This window comes from Miniopterus natalensis, chromosome 14 (genome assembly GCF_054644295.1).
Source record: "Miniopterus natalensis isolate mMinNat1 chromosome 14, mMinNat1.hap1, whole genome shotgun sequence".
Lineage (NCBI taxonomy): Eukaryota > Metazoa > Chordata > Mammalia > Chiroptera > Miniopteridae > Miniopterus > Miniopterus natalensis.
In genome coordinates, this window is record NC_142094.1 from 53,942,512 (window position 1) to 53,961,942 (window position 19,431).

A 19,431-nucleotide genomic window follows, 5' to 3' on the forward strand; every position below is an offset into this window, starting at 1 on the left:
CAGGCACCAGCTGCAGGCGGGGCGGCCAGGGGGCGGGGCGGACGGGGCGGGGCGGACGGGGCGGGGCGGTCGGGGGCGGAGCGGTCGGGGGCGGGGGCGGGGCGGTCGGGGGCGGGGGCGGGGCGGTCGGGGGCGGGGCGGCCAGGGGGCGGGGCGGACGGGGCGGCCAGGGGGCGGGGCGGACGGGGCGGTCTGGGGACAGGGGCTGACGGGGGCGGGGCGGTCGGGGGGCGGGGCGGTCAGGGGGCGGGGCGGACGGGGCGGTCTGGGGGCGGGGCGGACGGGGGCGGTCTGGGGGCGGGGCGGACGGGGGCGGGGCGGACGGGGCGGGGCGGTCGGGGGCGGGGCGGTCAGGGGGTGGGGCCTGGCCGGGCTGGAGGTGGAAGGGGGTCTAGGAATCTGAGTACTTTAGCCTGAGAATTAGGTACCTATTCGAATAATTAAATGTGCTGAGGACTCGGCCCTGAGTAATGGACAAAAGCCCAGGTTCATGGAGGTCAGTAGGGGGAGGCAGAAAATAGACAATAAGTATATGACAGTTTTCTCCACTGAAATGTGAGTGCAAGGGATGTGCGCACTTCCAAAGAAGGGTATTGGGAGAGGTGCTGCCATGTGCCTGCAGCAGCCTGAAGATCCCTGCAGAATGCCCAGACTTCCAGCCTGACCTGTCTCCCCACACTGAGCACTTTCTGTAGCTTATCACTCAGGCAATCAGACAGGTCAAGGAGCCCACGGCCGACCACCAGTAAGGGCCCGCGGCAGTGACCCACAGGGGCAGAAGGTGGCTTGTGTGCTGCTCGCTGCAAGTTTTGCCGCTAGCTGGGCCAGTGGCCCTGGGCTTCTCACGTCCCACCCAGCACTCCTGCCTCCTCTGCAGGAGCTCGCTGACTACCTGGAAGTCACACTGCATCGATGTCCTGCAGGGAAAGCGCCAGGGCTGGAGTTCAAGACCACCAGAACTTCTAGGGCTGGTCCCCCGAGGTGCACCTTGTGTCTGGAGAAGCCCACCGGACCGAGGCACATCACTGGGTGGGGGCAAAAGCAGCACAAAGTCCTGGGAGGAAACCCTAGGGTCTTGGCCGCGGTGACCTAGGAGACCTTTCAGAGGTGGGTCCAGGATCAGCAGCATCACCTTCTGGCTAAAGCACTGGGCCTAGGACCAGCTCTCCAAAAAGCTGACCACCTGTCCCCTGGCTTTTTCATTCAGCCTGACATCCCACAAGAAAGAAAGAGGTGCCAGCTGGAGATCCAGCAAAACTGCTGTCTGGAGTGCAGCCACCCTGGCCTTAGTGTCATCTGTTTGCAGAGGGGGGTCAGCCCTCCCTTTGGGGAAAACTTCATCCCTCACTGTCTGAAGCAGTGTCTGGTTGGGTGGGAGCTCCCTCCTCCTACAGGCCTGGGCCCTGTTCCCCCAAGGTTTAGCAAAGCTGAAGTCCAGGGTTGTCACTGGGCTGCTGTCAATGTGACCATCTAGGGACACTTCAGCCAGCAGATTAAAGACTCTTTGGGGTCCTGAGCTCTGCATACCTGGTCTCAGTCTCTCACAGGTATGCCCTGGGTGAATGCCCTGAAATCAACCTCCTGGTGGAGCCCACATGGCCCAGCCCACTGTCCCTGACTTGGCAGCACAATGCCACCTTGCACAGCCTATGGGGCTGTGAGGGTCACCTCTGTGTGCTCATCCTGCAGTGAAAGAGGCCTGTTTGCCTAGGCCCTGGCTGCTCAAGGCAGATTGGGGGCTGGCACCCACCTTTCAATGGCAGTGTTGTCCTCAAGCCATTGGCTGGCTCTGTCTCCTTTGAAACTACCCTGTGTCATGTGTTCGGCTTTGATATCCCTTTACAGTTTGCCAGTGGCCACCCAGCAACTGGCCCTAGTCAAGGTATTGGATGATGCTCTGCCCCAGGCACCTGGTATCTCCCAGAATTGGGACAGCCTCCAAGATTTCAGGCTCTTTCTCACCTCCTCTGGGTCATCATCTCCTCTCCTTTTCCTGTAAAGTTCAGGATAAGGGGTTACATAGGCCTGTTTAGAAAGTTCAAGATTCCACCCTGACCATTCCTGAGTAGGAACCCTGCCAAAACAGGGGCTAGAGGACTCCAGCTTCATTCTGGTTCAGCCCCCAGCTCTTCTTATTGATTGACATGATCCTACTTCAGGAAGGCAAGGACCACTTGGCTGAGTACCTGCTCAACCTGTCTCCCCATGGTGGCTCACACAAGCCAAGGCGTAAAAATGCCCTGGTCCCACTCATACCTGACCACACCTGGATGGAAGGCCTGGATGCAAGTAGGGGGTGATTCGAGAAAAAGCAATGTTACACAACCAAAATCAGTACACTTCATTTCTTTATATTGCCAAATAATATTCCATTGTATATTCTCATGTACTCATTGTATGGATAGCTCACATTTTGTTAATCCATTCATGAATTGATAGACAATCCCCCCCCCCATTTTGGCTTTTGTGAATAATGCTGCTATAAACATTCATGTACAAATTTGTGTGTAGACATATGTGTTCACTTCTCTTAGGTATATACCTAAGGATGGAATTGCTGGGTCACATGATAATTCTATGTTTAACTTTTGAGGAACTGGCACACTGTTTTCCAAAGTGCCTGCATCATTTTACATCCCCACTGGCAGTGTTCGAGGATTCCAGGTTCTCCACACCCTCCCCAACACTTAGCATTGCCTGTCCTTTTTATTACAGCCATTCTGGTAGGTATGCAGTGGTATCTCATTGTGGTTTTGATCTGCGTTTCCCTAATGACTAATGATGTTGAGCATCTTTTTGTGTGCTTATTAGCCATTTATATGTTTTTATGAGAGAAATGTCTGTTCAACCCTTTACCCATTTTTTAAATTGGTTTATCTTTTTGTTATTGAGTTCAAAGTGTTATTTAAATAAGTATTTTCATTAATTAAAATTTAATTCTTATTTTTGTAAAAATAAAACTATTCATAATCTAGTATTCAATAGCTATCTAGTTGCCAATATAAAGAATCAGTATTGTGCTTCGTGCCTGTTCCATTTAGACCTATAAATACATAAATTTCAGAGTGATATGAATTGTTTAATGTTCCTTAGTCACCTTGGACAACTGCTGTGAATAATGCACTACTTCATGAGTACCTCTGGGCCATGAGGAAGACAGGCAGAGGGACAGAAAAGGGATGTCTGTCTTTCCCTTGTCTAAGCACTCAGCTCTCCCCACCGCAAATGTACCTGGTTGCTACAGACAGCCGCTTGCTTTTCATGGAGGACGCGGGGTAAAAGAAGGGAAGTGCTGGGGCCTGAGCTGTTGATCCTGAGAGTGGATTTCAGGGTCAGAGGCTGTGTCCCGCCAGCACTGAGGGGCTGCAGAACCTATGCCTTCCCTAAAGTGTTTGGATTTGTGCGCCCGACAGCTTGTGTGCGGCTTCCAGGTGTGGCTGGAGGGGGTCACGTGGGAAGTGGGGGGAACGTGCCTGGCCCGCAGACACCCGGGAAAATGGTGGGGCAAGGGCCAAGGGCCGACCTAGCAACCACCTCTGCTCAGGAGAAGCGAGGAGGCGACGCCGCCGGGCGTCCCGAGCCTGGGTCCGCCCGAGTCGCCGAGGGGGGCCCGTGGGCACTTAGACGCCGCAGGGCTCGGCGGGGCGGGCGGGTGGCCTCCAGGCGGGACGCGGGGCGGCCCTCGGCAGGGGGCGCGGGTCCCACGCGCGGACAGACCCCCCAGGGTGCGGGGCTCGACCGGTACGCGCTCAGCGGTCTCAGGGCTACTTCCAACCCCTCGGAGTCGGGCAGCAGCAGACCCGCGAGAGAGTGCGACACCACGACCCGCCTTCCGCCCCACGACTCTCGTCCTAACCCCTGACCCTGTCTTCCCCTTCCATCCGGCTCAGGCCCCGCCCCAGTCTCCAGGACTGATCTCGCGATAGGGGCGCGGTCTCGCGATGCCGGCTTATGGGCGGGGCGGACCCTGAGTGGCTCGGCACCGGGCGACTCCGGGGGGCGACTCCGCGGCCCGCGGGAGGCGGGCGGGGCGAGTCGTCCCCGGAGCGCCATGGCCGCCGCGCGCGTCCTGCTGCTGCGGGCCCGCGTCCCACTGCTCCCCCGACCCGGCTGCGCGGCGCTGCGCCCTTTCGCCTCGGGTGAGTGCGGGTGGGGCCGCCGCCACAGCGCCGAGCTCGCTGAGCCCTGGGCCTCGGTCGGGTCACGTCGCGTCTGGAGCTGGCTCTGCACGTCCGCTGGGTTTACCTGCCTTGAAGGGGGTGTGCGGGAGGCGCCGCTGGAGTTGTAGGGGGCGCCCGCCCCGCCCCGCGCCGCCTCCTGCCCGCCCGCCGCCCGGCCCCCTTCCTTCACCCCTGCCTCCAGCTCACCACCCAGTACCAAGTCGTGTCGGTGTCACCCCGAGTTCTCTCTGACCCTCCGCTTCTGCTCCCTGGCTGTAATCAGCAATCGGTTTGGGTCTTCTGACCGCCACGCTGCGGCCGAACACTTGCTCTTCCAGTTACTCCCCAGGAAGCCCAGGGGGTAGGTACTGTGATCCCCGTGTTACCGTCCAAGACAGCAGCCACTGCACATGCAGACGCGCGCCTTTGTCTTCTCACGTTAACCCTCCTCCTCTCCAGCACCCCCAAATCTGAGCGGTGTGTCCTCCGGGCAATGGAAGGTCATCTGTGCCCGTGTGTGCCGCCCATCAGACTGTGCACTCCACTCAGCAAGGCCAGAGCTCTGTTCTGGTCACAGCTCAATTCCCCTCACCCAGTTGGCACTGAAAGAACGAATTCCTCCCTCGTTTCTGTGGAATCACAGGTCTCGTGCTGATGGAAAGAAGGCTGCTGTGGGCTGTTGTTCATTGCCGTTTTTTGTTGTTTTTTTGTGCGTGTTTTTTAAAAAATATATCTTTATTGACTTCAGAGAGAGGAAAAGAGAGAGAGACAGAGAGAGAGAGAGAGAGAGAGAGAGAAACATCAATGATGAGAGAGTCATTGATCGAGCCCACAACCCGGGCATGTGCCCTTACCAGGAATCCAACCCCGATCGCCTGGATCCTAGGTCGACGCTCAACTGCTGAGCCACGCCTGGCCTGGCCATTGCCGTTTTTTTTAACATAGGAAAGATTCAAACATCCGTGGAAGCAGAAAGTGGTACAGAGGCCACACATGTAGCTGAGAGCTGCGTGTGGCAGCCGCCGGGGACTGGTCAGGAGTCCCTCAACCCTGCCGGGATCTCTGTGTCCATGGATGAGGGTACATCCCCCCAGTTTGATGCCTATATGAATAAAAATCTCCTATTTTCTTCTTGCCCCAGGGTCTCACTTTGAGTACATCATCACAGACAAGAAGGGGAAGAACCACAACGTCGGCTTGATCCAACTGAACCGCCCCAAAGCACTCAACGCACTCTGCGATGGCCTGATCACGGAGCTCAACCAGGCGCTGGAGGCCTTCGAGAAGGACCCAGCCGTGGGAGCCATCGTCCTCACCGGCGGGGAGAAGGCATTTGCAGGTGTGGTGGGAGCATGGTGGCAGGTCACCCAGGTGTGCAAGGGTGGTCTGACCATGATCATGCTCGTGGTGTGTGGTGTTGCAAACAGACTTACATATCTGAGGTAGGGTCAGAAAACCTCATACAGCTTGGGGTTTATTTACATGTAAAGTGGAAAGGGGCTGGGGAACTGCCTGGATGAGGTGCTCGGTATGTTTAACACTCAGGTGTGCTCTGCCAGCAAAGTAAGTTTATTCAAAGTGATTCAGGTCTCCATAGTTAGGTATTGTGTGTTGAGGGCTCAAGTGACTAATGAATAACCTAGCCTTCTCTGAGTCCACTTCTAGTCTGTTTCTTGTCTCATGGTCCCTCTGTATCACCTCTTTGAACATGTATCACAGCGACTTGCCACTGTCCATCACTGCACAAACCAGGTATCCCCAGGAGCCCTCATGCCTGCTCATGGTGGACACTCAGTAGCTGCCTATTGGGGTCTTTGTACTCTGGTAACTGGGGCCTCATTTCTACCAGCTGGAGCCGATATCAAGGAGATGCAGAACCAAAGATTCCAGGACTGTTACTCCACTGGGTTCTTGAGCCACTGGGACCACATCACCCGGGTCAAGAAGCCAGTCATAGCTGCTGTCAATGGTTATGCTGTGAGTGTCAGCCTGAGTCTCCCTCTCACTCAGAATTCCTTATAGACTAGAACTTGTGAGTATGACATATAAACGGTTTTTATTTTGAAAAGGCCTAAGTCTAGTTCCCAGACTAGTAGACCTTTCCCACTCGATGCTAACAAGCCAAGGACTGTAAGAAGAGGAGGTGTTTCAGCATCTGCTTTTGTCAGCTGATCCCCCAGTGTTCACAGTGACCCCTGTGACTCCCTGGAATGTTTCTCTCTTCTCCTATGTTAAGGGTGCACATGCTGGCTTTTTGTACAGTTTTAATGACTTTGACCAGTGCTGCAATATAAACTAGCCTCTTTAGCTACCTTTGAAAGCTCTGTGTCCTCTCTTTGGTGCATCAGGGTCTCCTGCAGGTGTGTAAACTGCTCAGAGTTGCTGGGTTTGTCATAGCCTGAAGAGAAGTGATGAGAGCATTTCAATTTGTGACTATTTAATAAGGCTCCCTTGGTGTAAGCCAGGGTCAGCGACTCAAGTTTATTGGAACAGCCACGCCCATTGGTTTGCTCACTCCCTGTGGCCGCCTTCAAGCCCCCACAGCAGAGACCTTAGGACCCACAACCCCGAAAGTGTTTGCTGTTTGGCCCTTTACAGAGAGTGGCCAGCATCAGTCATTTGTAGGTAATTCATGGGAACACTTAACTAACTTTGCACCACTGTGTTAATCTTTGCTATACCCCAGACTATGTTTCATTTTACTAGAATATTTAAATAAGCAAATAGAGTGATTTTATGACTGGGTCCCCTGGGTGACACCTCATGTTTTGCAGCTTGGTGGCGGCTGTGAACTTGCTATGATGTGTGATATCATTTATGCTGGAGAGAAAGCCCAGTTTGCACAGCCGGAAATCCTACTAGGAACCATCCCAGGTAAAGAGGGGTGACATCTCCAGCTTAAGCTCTTCAGGTCGCTTCCCAGAGTCTGCCCGCCTTGTAGGGGCTTGAGGGCTTCTCCAGAAACAGACAGAAGCACGCAGCTTGCACATGACAAGGGGCTTGGGGTTGTCGTGTGAGCACTGGATGGGCGGCTGTGTGTCTGTGCCCATTGCTCCCTCTGCCTCCTAACACATTAAGTGTAAGTGGTCACAACAGCACTCAGAGATGGCCAGGCCATGAGGGTCATGGAGCTATGCCAGCTCCTTGGGTGATGACCAGATCCTGTGTCCGATGCCATTCGGAAGGGGCGACCAAACACTGGCTTAGGGTCCTTGTAGGTTAGAAGCTCAGAACATGGTGACCAAGGGCCAGCCCTGAGAGCTTGTGCCCAAAGTGACACATGTCATATCTGCTCATGTTCCAGTGACCAGAGCAAGTTTATGGCCTCACCCAAGTTCAGCAGAGCAGGTAATCAGACCCCCATGCACAGAGGTCAACAGGAGCAGTGGGCAAATAGTGTGGCCTCTGCCCCTGGGGTCCACCTAATCAAGACTCCAGGCTTATGCCCCCAAAGGTCTCTGCCCAGAGTATCTCCTGAGCCAGACAGGGTGGGCAGGAAAGTGTATCCCTTTGGCTGAGGGTGAGGGCAGCCCCGCATGAGCTCTGCTGATCACTGGCCTCTTTCCATCCCAATGCCAGAGGTTTGAGTCTGTTGCACTGTGGCTGTCTCCCTCAGGTGGGCTCCTTGACTTGCCCTGGTGCCCTGGATTCACCATGGGGCAGATGATTGGGCAGACTGCTCTCTTTCCAGCTTTTGGGAGGGTGTCGGGGCACGTGGAGGGGAGTATTGTTGGCTGGGCACCTACAGAGCACTGGGAGAGAAAGGGACATTCAGAATGTCCCAGGAGGCAGGAGCCCTGCTCTGGGCTCAGACCCTGAGGGGAGCAGGTCAGTTCAGAGGCTGCCCCCCAAGCTGGGTCTGAGGCTGGAAACTACAAGCTCTGTGATCTGTCTGGAATCTGACTCATGTACGAGAGGTGCTGATGCAGGAGACTGAGGTGCCAGGTAGAGGGGATTGAGCATGCAAAGGAGGCCCCCCAGGGTTTCTCGGGTCTCCTGCCTCCCCCACTGCTGGCCGCCTTGCCCCACCTGAGAGGCCCATTTTTAGCCCCTCAGAACTTTCCAGCAGTGTGTCTGCATCCTGGCTTATACTGACCACAGAGCCAGCTGTGATCTGCAGCCTTCTGTCCTTGCAGGTGCGGGGGGCACCCAGAGGCTGACCCGTGCTGTCGGAAAGTCTCTGGCTATGGAGATGGTCCTCACTGGTGACCGGATCTCAGCCCAGGAAGCCAAGGAAGCAGGTACAGGCCAGGGTTGCCCTATAGAGCCCTCTCATGAGGAGAGGGGAGGGGTGCCTCCAGCTGCTCCTGTAGGTGATCAGCACAGTGCTTTCAGGGCTCCTGACAACCCAGGGGACTGCTGCCTTTATTGACACCCCGTATGTAAAAAGAGTAGCTAAAACATACACACAGGTTACAGAGTAATGTTAAACCAAGGCATTTCCTAAAGCTCAACGTAAGCAGTGGGGATTCTCTGAGACCCGACAGGCACACCCTGTCCCCGCCACTGAGTAATGTGGTTCTGTCAGAGTCGAGTGACTATAGTTGCAGCTGAGAGCATTGCCCCACCTTGAGGACAGGGTGCAACCTTTCCTGTGTTGCTGTAGCCCCTTGTTAACACCCTGAAAGACCTCTGCTCTCAAAGTGTCATCATCACTCAAAGAGAAATATAACCAGTGCTGTCTCCTCATGTTGTTCACTTTTTCGTGTTTTAGGTCTTGTAAGCAAAATTTTTCCTGTTGAGAAACTGGTCGACGAAGCCATCCGGTGTGCAGAAAAAATTGCCAGCAATTCTAAAATTATATCAGCAATGGCCAAGGAATCAGTGAATGCAGGTAGGGCTGTGCCAGGGAGGAAGGAGAGGGCCACCAGGACTGCACAGCTTCAGGGGGTAGGCTCTGAATTAGGCACCCATCCTGGACAAAAATTGTTAGGATTCTCAGTATTTCGAATTTGGCTCTTTGTAGAGTTTTAGTTTCTAGTTGCTCACTCACAAATTCTGTTGAAATGTTCTGAGCTCCTGTTGGTACTGGGACCAAGAATATGTCATCCTGGGGGACAGACAGAGACAGGCACTGGCTGTGCAGGGAGAAGGCCTGACATGGAACAAGTCAGCTCCTGAGAAACAGTTCTCCTCTGGAGCCTGAGTGAAGAGATTCTTCCTCAGCTGGTCAGGGCTGTGCAAATAGCCAGCAGCTTGGCCTAAGGGGTGCAGGCTCCCTGGACCCCCTGGGAGCACTCCCCTGGTGCAGCAGCTCCAACTAAGAATTCCCAGAGTTTTAATGTGGCCATTTATTTGCAGCGTTGAGTTAAGGTTGTCCGTTTGCTCATTGTTGCTTGCTGAGAGACAGGAGCCTGGGACAGACGTGTGCCCTCTGAGTCTGTAGTTGTCCTCAGGAAAATGGTCCTGCCTCTGGTGTTCTGCCGGCCTTAGTTTGGTGAGCTGGTACTTGTGAGGTGGCAGGACAGGGACTGCACAGAACACGCACTTAAGAGGCGGTGCTGCTACTGTGGGGGGGGGGTGGTGGTGGCCCTACTCATGGTACCTGCTCTGACTCTGCCCCTCCCCGAGGACAAATAGCTCTAGGTGCTGCCAGAAAAGGGTAGCCCAGGGCCACTCTGTTCTGGCACAGTGTTCCCTTTTCTGCTTTTCATCCTTAATTATTGTGTTTTTTTAATTTAATTTTTTTTTAAAAGTATATATTTTTTAATATATCTTTATTGATTTCAGAGAGAGGAAGGGAGAGAGAGAGATAGAAACATCAGTGATGAGAGAGTCATTGATCGGCTGCATCCTGCACACCCCCGACTGGGGATCGAGCTCGCAACCCGGGCATGTGCCCTGACCTGGAATTGAACTGGCTCCTAGCTTGCCACCCGGGCATGTGCCCTGGCCAGGAATTGAACCGTGATCTCCTGGATCCTAGGTTGATACTCAACCTCTGAACCACACCTGGCTGGGCCTTAATTATTGTTTTTTAATACTTAATTTATTTTTTAATTTTTATTGATTTGAGAGAGAGAGAGAGAAACATTGATCTGCTGTCCTCATTTATGCGTCATTGGTTGTTTTGTTTGTATGTGCCCTGACCAGCATTGGAACCTGCAACCTTGGTGTATCTAGATGCTCTAACCAACTGAGCTACCTGGCCAGGGCCTTTAATACTTTTAAAGTACAATTTTATGGGCTGCCTCAGATCCTCTGTGATTGGACAGTTTACGTTCCACCTTTCATGCAGTTTCTCGCCCTCTCTTCCGGGAGAGGAACTGAGCTGGGGGGTCAGGGCTTCCCAGGCCACATTTTAAATCAGGTTTAAGTACAGGGGCTGTGGAGACTTTTTCCTGTCACCACAGAGAAGTACTCCCAGCTTCAGCATCTCCATAACAGCAGGGTTTTCTTTTTCAGCTTTTGAAATGACATTAACAGAGGGAAATAAGTTGGAAAAGAAACTCTTCTATTCAACTTTTGCTACCGTGAGTAAACAACATTCAAGTAAAGACTCTCACATCTTCGAGCCATACATGCTGCTGAGAATTTCCTCGTAGATTTTATCGCCCAGCCCCACTCCCCTTTGGTCAGAGCTGCTAGCGCCAGTAGTTCGGTCGGGGGCTCGATCAGTGTGTGGAAGTTCAGAAGGACAGACGGAGCCAGGGCCGTTTCCTATCACGAGAGCACTTCCGAATTGGCTCTTAAATGCAGTCTGTTTACCCATGATTTCCTGTCACTCCAGTCACTTGGAATGGGGTTTAGGGCAATGTTTTCTAGGATTTCTGCCAGCGATGTAAAGAAAATCATTCTTCTAACAGTCATTCAAATTCATCTCTTTTATTACCAGGTCATATATATGTGTTTTATGAAAGAAAGATAAGAAATTGCTTTGGCTCTTGAGGAAGTGAAGATGTGTGTGTGCCTGTGTGTGTGTGCGTGCATGTGAACACACATGTGCACACACACATGTACACACAGGAAAAGATGCAGAGGTAGAGTAGGTTCCTGCCCCGTGACACCCCTGGGTACTGCTGAATCCAGGTGATGATTTGGCAAATGATTCAGATAGCGTGCATCTGAGGTTCTCAGTAGATGAGACTTTATTTGACTCACACGTTCGTGGTTCCTAAGTGAACATCGTGGGGTGAGGGGGGGGTGTAAAAACACCCATTCCCAGGCCGGCCCTACTCTAAAGTCAGGGGATCTGGACCATTCCGGGGTTTCCGGAATCCTCCCTGTCCTCCCACCTGTGAGTGTGGAGAGCCTGTGCCTGACCCACTAGGATATGTGACGTCCAGCTCAGCTTTATTCTCTCTCCCACCAGGACGACCGGAAAGAAGGGATGACCGCATTCGTGGAAAAGAGAAAGGCCAACTTCAAAGACCAGTAAGAACTGCTGCCTCAGCCTTAAAACCTCCATTGAAAGGAAAAATAGTTTTAGAACAAATAAACTCTCTTTTAAAGGGCAGTGTAGGTGACGTGCACTTTCTCTTCGATGGTGCTGGGTCGTGAGAATCAGTGTCTGGAACATGTTCGCTTTCTGACCTGAGCTTCTTAATCAACAGTTCCACTCATGAGCCTTCAGTGTATTTAAGTTTTTACTTGATTTAGAAACTGAGAGATGTTTCAGTGCCAAACTGTCCCTTTGTACAGCACATTGCATTCAGGCAGGGCACGTCCCCTGTTTGGCTGCCTGTGGTTGAGAGCTGGTAAAAGTGACTCAGGGGAGGCTTGGCTGGTGGCTCTTTAAAGAGACTTACTGTTCACTAAATGACAGGCTTCAAGTCACATTACCCTTCTCTTTTAATTCTCTCTAAAGTTGAATATCCTAGCAATTCTTTAAACTTTTTTTTTGTCATTATAAGTGACAACATTCACACAGAAGTCCTTAAAGTAAGCCACCCCTGGCACACTCCTAGGGAAACACTGTTAACGGGCATGCAGCCTTCTAGAGATTTTTTGGTGCCTACACATGTCCACACGTGCACACACATTCACTCACCCATGCTCGCACACACGTGCTCGCACACACATGCACAAGTGTATATATAGTTCAGTTTTCTTTTTACAGAAATGGGGTTCCATGCTCACCCTCTGCAAAGCACACTCATTATCTGTGTCTGTCACACCGCTGCACCCTCTTCTCTTCTTTGACTAGAAATCTTTTTTTTTTTTTATCTTTACTGATTTCAGAGAGAGGAAGAGAGAGAGATAGAAACATCAATGATAAGTCATTGATTGGCTGTCTCCTGCACGCCCCCTACTGAGGGTTGAGCCTGCAACCCGGGCATGTGCCCTGACCGGGAATTGAACCTCAATTTCCTGGATCATAGGTCAATGCTCAACTGCTGAACCACGCCCGCTGAACTAGAATTCTTTTTAATTGTGGTAATATATGTATAACATAAAATTGACCATTTTAACCATTTTAAAATGTACGTTTCAGTGGCATTAAGTGTGTTTGCAGAGTCCTGCAGCAATCACCACCGTCCACCTCCGAACTGTTTCTTCAACCCAAACAAGCTGTATCCCCATTAACTCCAGCTCCCCTTTCCCCACCCCCCACCCACCCCACAACCTCTACACTACTTTCTTCCTGTTTCTGTGAATTTAGTATAATGTTTTCAAGGTTCATCAAGGTCGCAACATGTAATAGTTTCTTTTCATTGCTGAATAGAATTCCTACTAGCATTCTTTTAAATGGCCCTGGAATGTTTTATGATATTGGTATGTTTGGCTAATTTACTTTTTCCCTGGTGTTGAGTATTTAGACTGCATCCAGTTTCTTAGTTTTCGGAACTATCACTGATAACACTGGTGAATGTTGTGTGCATGAAACCTTGCTCTTAAGTGGAGCATATCTGAGATTGTGAGAAGTGAGTCTGCACGTTGCAGGGCTGTGCAAGTGGGAATTCGGGCTGTATGTCAGCAGGGCCTCTTCTCAGTGCTGGGCTGGCTGAGTCTCCAAGACTGATGTCAGGACTACTTGCATCTGAATCCCATTTCCAGGCCTGGATCAGAGCTGCTGCATGCATTGTGTAGGAGATGCCTGAACAGACCTGTGTGTGGTGGCTGTCATATTTAGTGCCATTTGCTATGGGAGACAGAGTTTATGTACCAAGGTCCCTCTGGGGGCTTCAGACTCTAGGAGGGCCAGCCACATCCCCTGGATTGCTGTGCAGTGTCAGACACCTCACAGGACACTGGGTGACGGAGTGACCCTAGTTATAGGAAACCACCCCTGCCCCCACTGAACATCTGCCATTTAATTCTCACATCACAGCCCAGCTCAGAACTCTGGACCCTCCATCTTAAACCAGGCTCTCAGATAAACATCCAGTGGGAGAGTCACACAAGTCCTGGGGTATGGGACCAAGACCCATGTCCTCCTACCACTTGGGAGGGCTTCACAGGTGAAGGGGCAGTAACTGCCCTAGATGAGAGCCCCCAAGCCTCAGAACATCCTCAGACCCTCCAAGGTGAGGCACTCCGGGGACCCCACTGGTTTTCCATACTGATGCATGCAGCAAAGCAACTTAACAGATGGGCTGAGGTTAGGGGGGGTGAGGCCCTGCTGGCTGCCACCTGCCCCCAAGTCCTACCCCATCATACTTGCTCTGTGGAGATGGTTCCACCTGTCAGGGCAACAGTGGGTTAGGCCACTTCCTGCTGGGCAGGCAGCAGTGAGTACTCAGGTAGTTGGGCAGGTGAGCAGGGCAACCCTCCAAGGTGAGGCTTGAGGAGGCAGAGCAGGGAGGGCTAAGGGCCCACTGGGGCTCAGCAAGAGCCCATCTGTAGGCTGGGCAATGAGTTTGGTGGTGGGTTCTTAAGCGAGGGTTTGACCAGGCCAGTGCACTCACGGGCACATGTGCTGGTGTCTGCCCCACAGCCTGAGTGGGGGGAGAGGGTTGGGAGAGAACAGACACAGGGCTCTGGAGGCCAAGGGCAGTGCCACAGGGTACAGGAGCCACCTGCGTTAGTCAGCTATTGCTGCATAACAAATGATCCCTAAATTTAGGGCCTTAACCCTAAATCAGTTATTCTTTCTGACAGTCTATGTGGGTCAGGAATCCAGACAGGCTACAGTGGCTCTCAGCTGGTGGGTGGTGCTGGAGAGAGCCCCATCTAGGTGCTCCTAGCACACAGACCGAGTCCCCACCCCCCCACCCCCGCCAGTCCTCCCTGTCCCCTCCAGGGCGGGTAGGCTCCAGGAGTAAGTCCACCACCTGGCCGCCACCCCAGGACACCAAGCGGGGTGGGAAGCCCCGACCCCAAACACACAGCGGTGTCTGGGTCTTGAACCTGGTGAGGGGCTGGACTGTATGTCACCCCACCTCTCCCACCACACCCTAGCGCAGCACCCTGCTTCCAGCTCCAGCGGCCCCGCCCCGCCCCGCCGGCCCCGCCCCGCCCCTGCCCCGCCCCTTCCTCCCGCAAGCATGGTGGTGCTGAAGGGCATCCCAGCGCTGCTGTCCCCAGAGCTGCTGTACGCCCTTGCTCGGATGGGGCACGGAGACACAATCGGTGAGTCGGCAGGGGACACAGCCTGGGGATCGGGAACCCCCACCCTCAGGGCAGAAGTAGGAGGCTCGCCAGGGTGGGGGTGGGGGCTCCCCCGGGAGTCCTGGACCCAGCTGTTTCCGTGCGGAAGAGGGGTCAGGTGAGGGCATCGAGTAGGACTCCACCCCCACCCACGTGGCTGCGGCTGGCCCCGGCCCCAGCCCAGGCTTTGGTTGGCCCCAGGCGGCCACGAGGACAGGTGTCCCTTGACCCGGCTGGGCTCCGTTGGGGGAGGTGCCTGACGGCCTTGGTTCCCTCAGGCCCAGTGTGCTGCTCTTTCTCGAGACCCCTCCCCAGATGGCCCCCAAGCAGTCACGTCCCCCTGTGCCTGAGGCTGCTTCCCTTTAACTGGGGCCGTGGGCTGGATTCAGGGTGAAGGCTGCGGGTCCCAAGCTCCGCCTTAGTCCTGGTAACAACTGCACAGTTTCTCCTACGCCTGGTAACTCCCTCTCCTCCCAGGCCTTGGGTTTCCCACCCCTCCCCTTCTCCCTATAGGGAGCGGGTGAGGCCAGTGGGCGTGGCCTGGCATGTGCCATCGGTTACCCCACTGTCCGCGTCCACCCATGCGGAGCCGGGATGTCTAACGCAGCTGGCTCTTCAGTTCTTGCAGACGTGAACTTCCCCACCTCCTCCATCTGCAAGTGTGGCCCAGAGGAGATCCGCGCAGATGGTGAGCGTGCCACCTCCTGCAAGGCGGGGTTAGGGCGGGTGGGCAGTGGTCCTGGCTCCAGCTCCCCAGGTGCTACAGCTCTGCCCCCACCTCCACCGTTCCCCAAGCACCCACCAGTGACCCATGTGCCAGGGCCCTCAAGATGTTCCCCGCAGCCCCCAGCCCCCAGAGGTGACCTGGGCCTCCTGCTCCATTTCAGATACCACTTGGTGACTTCTTGAAAATGGGAAAATAGAAGCTAAGCACCTTGCTGGCTGACTGAGCAGTGGTTTCCCCCTCCTCCCCCAGGTCAGGTCAGGTGTTCAGCCTTTACCCTGACATAAAAGTCCCAATTCTCATACCTGGCCTCACAGGCTCCAGTTGTCCACATGTTCAAAGACCCTCTGACCCTCACCAGTGGATGGGAGGTGAGGCTGGGAGGGACCTTGAGCCAGGTCCCAGAGGTGGTGGTAGGAGCAGAGTTAGCAGTACTGAGAGTAAGAGGGCCATGAGCTGAGGACCCCATCCTGACCCAGTGGCTTTGGCTACCACTTCCCACTCAGGGAGCTAAACTGATGTGCCTTAGATCCTGGGTCAGGTGACTCCGGATGCTCTCCTTCCCAAGGAAGGTGGGACAGGGTGGGCCATGGGAAAAGCCAGAATGATGGAACATAAGGAGTGTTTAAGTAAATCACAGCACAGCAACCAAAAGAGACACACACTGTGCTCATTAGTGGAGAGCAAGAAAGTAGGACTCAGAGTCAAACAGTCAGAAAAGTCTCATCATGTAGAAATGCAAAGAAAAAGGGCAGAAGAAGATGAACTTCGATGGTAGCGGGGTTTCCTTTATATGTGGTAAGATTACAGCCAGTTCTTTCTTTTCATAGGCTTCTGTGTTTCCCGATTTTGTACAATGAGCATGTGTTACTTGAACAATCAGAAACCCACTTTATGGGAGAGCAAGGGCCTGGGAGTCAAGTGAGACAGGTTTAGGGCCACATTGGGCAAGAGAGGCCTCTTTCCAGACTCCAGTGTCCTTGTCATAGGCTAAAGGTGGCAACTCCGGGCCTCTAAGGAGGTAGCCAGGCACCCCTCCTGGTGGATAGGTGTTTTGAGGTTACAGCCAACAACCTGCATGGTGCAGAGTAAAGGGGATGGTCAGAGCTGGCCCAGTTCCAGAACAATGACAGGTGCAGTGGCCAAGGCGAGGAGACATCAGTGTGACCTTGATGGGTGTCAGCAGGTGGGCAGCAGTTGCCTGTGGTCCCTCTGTTCTAAGCCCAAGTCTGTCCCTGCTGGTTTAGTGAGGCCCAGTGTGAAAGATTTGTCCAGACGAGGCCACCAGGTGGCGCTGTGGGCAGCTGGGTTGGGAGGGTGGGAGTCTGAGGCCAGCACTCTCTACCCTCAGGCCTGGGCATCCCGCAGCTCCTGAAGGCCATGCTGAAACTGCTGCCACTGGACACCTATGTGGAGAGCCCGGTGAGGGCCCCTTTTCCAGACCTCAGAGGACCTACTTGCCATGGTGGGGGCATGTGTCCCCAAAGAATTCTCACCCCGATCAGAGGAGCCCTAACCATCACCCAACAAAGGGGGCCTGGAAGTACCTAGAGAAGCTGGATGGATGGGCCCCTGAGCTGACCCCTCTATCCCCAGGCTGCTGTGATGGAGCTGGTGTCCAGCGACAGGGAAAGGGGCCTCCAGACCCCAGTGTGGTGGAGCTACCAGTCCATCCTCTTGGAGGCTGGCTGCTCGGTAAGCTTGCTGCCCCCACTGGGAATGGGGTTGGGACCCTCTGCACCTCTTTGGAGGCCTGGGAGGAAGGGAAGACGTGCTCCAAACTCTGCCCCACGGTTGTGTGAGCGCCTACTCACCCACAGCAGAAGAGTGACCCTGGGGGTGTGGCTTCCCCCTGCCCCCAGCCTCTTACATGCTCCCAGGATCTTCACCTGTCTACCCGGGAGCCTTCACCAACCTCAGCCTCTCCAAGTGGAGCTGAGGCAAGTAGGATACCCCAGGCCCCCATCTTGTAGTCAGACGCCTGGTCTGATTCTGTGTGTCATTTCCCACCCCATCCTACCCAGCAAGGGGTCAGGCCTGTCCTCCCAGGACCACCCACACAGGCAGGTCTTGGGCAGGACCTACCTGAAGAGAGGACACCTGGTCTCCCATCCTGGACAGTGGCTCCCCTACCCCACCCCCTGGGGCAGATCAGAGGGGTTCAGGGGCCCCGGGCAGGCAGCCACCAAGCACAGCAGGCATCTCACCCACCACAGCCTGCCTGTCTTTCTCCCCTGAGTCCCTGGTCCTTACAGGTAGGAGGCCGAGTATCCTTGGAACCCCGGCCTGGAGAACTAGAGAAATGAAGCTCAGAGAGACCATGCCCCTTGATGCCCCTGTTGGGCCCATGAGGGTTTCTGGGCAACCACACTGGTTTTGTCTTCCAGAGCCCCCTAGCGAAGATAGAGAGGTTTGAGTTTTATGAGCAGGCCAAGAAGGCTTTTGCTGTTGTAGCAACTGGGTAAGTTCTCGCTGGATCCACTGGGTCCTGATGGGTTGGCTGGGTCCAACTGGGTCTGGGCTGGGTGTGAGGCCCTCCCCCTCCCCACTCCAGAGCTCCCCCCACCCTCTGCTCAGCCCCTGCCCCACTGAGAGAGATGGGCCCCAGGGAATAGGGGAGCTGAGCTGTCCAGCTGGTGGTGCAGAGCAGGTGTCTGGGCACTCTGGCCTGGCTCAGTGCTCAGCTCAGCTCCTTATGCAGGGAGACGGCCCTCTACGGAAACCTCATCCTCAAGAAGGGAGTGCTGGCCCCTGAAGACCTGTTCTAGGCTGGTGAAGAGTCAGGACCCCTAAATCCAACAACCCCACCAGCAGGCCCTGCCCAGCCTAGCAGCACCCAGACCTCACCCAGCCAGGGCTTGGGCACAGGCAGGTCCTTGGGGGGGGGGAGGGGTGCAGACAGGCTGGGATTCTCTTGATCTGAAAAATGATGGAAAAGTGTAACGACTCGTCAACGTTCAGTCCAAAGTCTTAAACAACACACCATTCTCACTCAGAGGCTTGTTTGTGCCCAGGGCAGGGAGGCTGCTGGCTCCCCAGAGGGTAGCCTCCAGATGGCCGAGATGGAGCCTCAGGTGGGAAGTAAGGCCTCCACCTCCCAATAGGTTTGGGCCTCCTGACTCAGTGAGTCCCTGGATTTGAGACGAGCTCACACAGGTAGATACCCTAAGGATCTAGGAACCTGGGGACCAGGGCAGGGGCCCTGGGTTGGGGGCTGTGGTGACTCAGTACACTGCAGAAGGCCTGGAGGTGGGTCCAATGGCTGTCCAGATGGCCCTGAGTGGGGTGGAGGCTTCTGCATCAGTCCTTCAGGCTGTAGACTCGGGTGGTCCTTAGAGAGGGGACCAAGGCCCTTCAGGCCAAAGGCAGAAGGGCAGGTGGCAGGGGCTACTCAGGAGGCAGTGCTGGTGGGATGGGGTGGGGCAGCCCTGGGTGGAGGACTCGAGCTGTCTGGGGTGCCGGCTGGGCCCCACGCCTGTGTTCCCTCAGCCCAGTGGCTGAGTGCCTGCTGAATAGGAAGAAGCCTGAGCTATCCTGGGAAATGGGGGGGTGCAAAGGATGGGAGGATAAGGGCTGCCCAGGCAGAGGGCTGGCCCAAAGGGGAGCCTGTGAGGTTATGGTGGCACTTCGCGAGATGCTCAGACTGGGTCTCGGTAGAAGAAATTTCACCAGCCACTGTCCTGGACTCTAGGTTCTCTCCCTGAGATCCTTCTTCCTCCAGCCATGTGAATGTGGGAGCTGGGATGACTGGGGCTCCTGGGTCTCTGTCCCTCAGGGCCTGACAGAGGCTCTGGGGTGGGGGCTGGGGGGCTGGCAAACCCATTGAGTGGAGATCTGGGGCTCAGCCTTGGGAAAAAAACCCTGTCCTGAGCCCATCACTACCAGGCCTTAAGCTCAGACCCCATGGTCACTGCTGGCCACACCAGGGTCTTTCTTTAAACAGCTTTATTGAGTTTTAATTGGCACATGATAAACTACACATTTCAAGTATACAATTAAATATATGTGGACATCTCC

At 54.6% G+C, this 19,431-nt stretch overlaps 2 protein-coding genes across 2 annotated transcripts; both read left to right on the forward strand.

Annotated features, from left to right (window-relative positions):
* Window positions 1–4,048: 4,048 nt before the first annotated feature.
* Window positions 4,049–12,872, forward strand: ECHS1 (enoyl-CoA hydratase, short chain 1). The gene is made up of 8 exons (XM_087823996.1): window positions 4,049–4,139; window positions 5,302–5,499; window positions 6,010–6,137; window positions 6,935–7,034; window positions 8,297–8,401; window positions 8,875–8,994; window positions 10,566–10,633; window positions 11,473–12,872. The coding sequence occupies exons 1-8, from the start codon at window positions 4,052–4,054 to the stop codon at window positions 11,536–11,538; spliced, it is 873 nt and encodes a 290-aa protein (XP_087680122.1). The 5' UTR covers window positions 4,049–4,051; the 3' UTR covers window positions 11,539–12,872.
* Window positions 12,873–14,561: 1,689 nt separating this feature from the next.
* On the forward strand, window positions 14,562–18,243 carry FUOM (fucose mutarotase). The gene is made up of 6 exons (XM_016206363.2): window positions 14,562–14,672; window positions 15,310–15,378; window positions 16,766–16,836; window positions 17,011–17,109; window positions 17,802–17,875; window positions 18,116–18,243. The coding sequence occupies exons 1-6, from the start codon at window positions 14,588–14,590 to the stop codon at window positions 18,180–18,182; spliced, it is 465 nt and encodes a 154-aa protein (XP_016061849.2). The 5' UTR covers window positions 14,562–14,587; the 3' UTR covers window positions 18,183–18,243.
* The last annotated feature ends 1,188 nt before the right edge of the window (window positions 18,244–19,431 follow it).

Excerpts from the sequence above, each read along its gene's own strand:
- ECHS1 (XM_087823996.1), top strand. The coding sequence starts at position 4,052 with ATGGCCGCCGCGCGCGTCCTGCTGCTGCGGGCCCGCGTCCCACTGCTC. Across the intron at positions 4,140-5,301 it reads GCTGCGCCCTTTCGCCTCGG|GGTCTCACTTTGAGTACATC; the intron begins GTGAGTGCGGGT and ends TTCTTGCCCCAG. Across the intron at positions 6,138-6,934 it reads CTGCTGTCAATGGTTATGCT|CTTGGTGGCGGCTGTGAACT; the intron begins GTGAGTGTCAGC and ends CATGTTTTGCAG.
- FUOM (XM_016206363.2), top strand. The coding sequence starts at position 14,588 with ATGGTGGTGCTGAAGGGCATCCCAGCGCTGCTGTCCCCAGAGCTGCTG. Across the intron at positions 14,673-15,309 it reads GGGGCACGGAGACACAATCG|TTCTTGCAGACGTGAACTTC; the intron begins GTGAGTCGGCAG and ends CTGGCTCTTCAG. Across the intron at positions 16,837-17,010 it reads ACACCTATGTGGAGAGCCCG|GCTGCTGTGATGGAGCTGGT; the intron begins GTGAGGGCCCCT and ends CTCTATCCCCAG.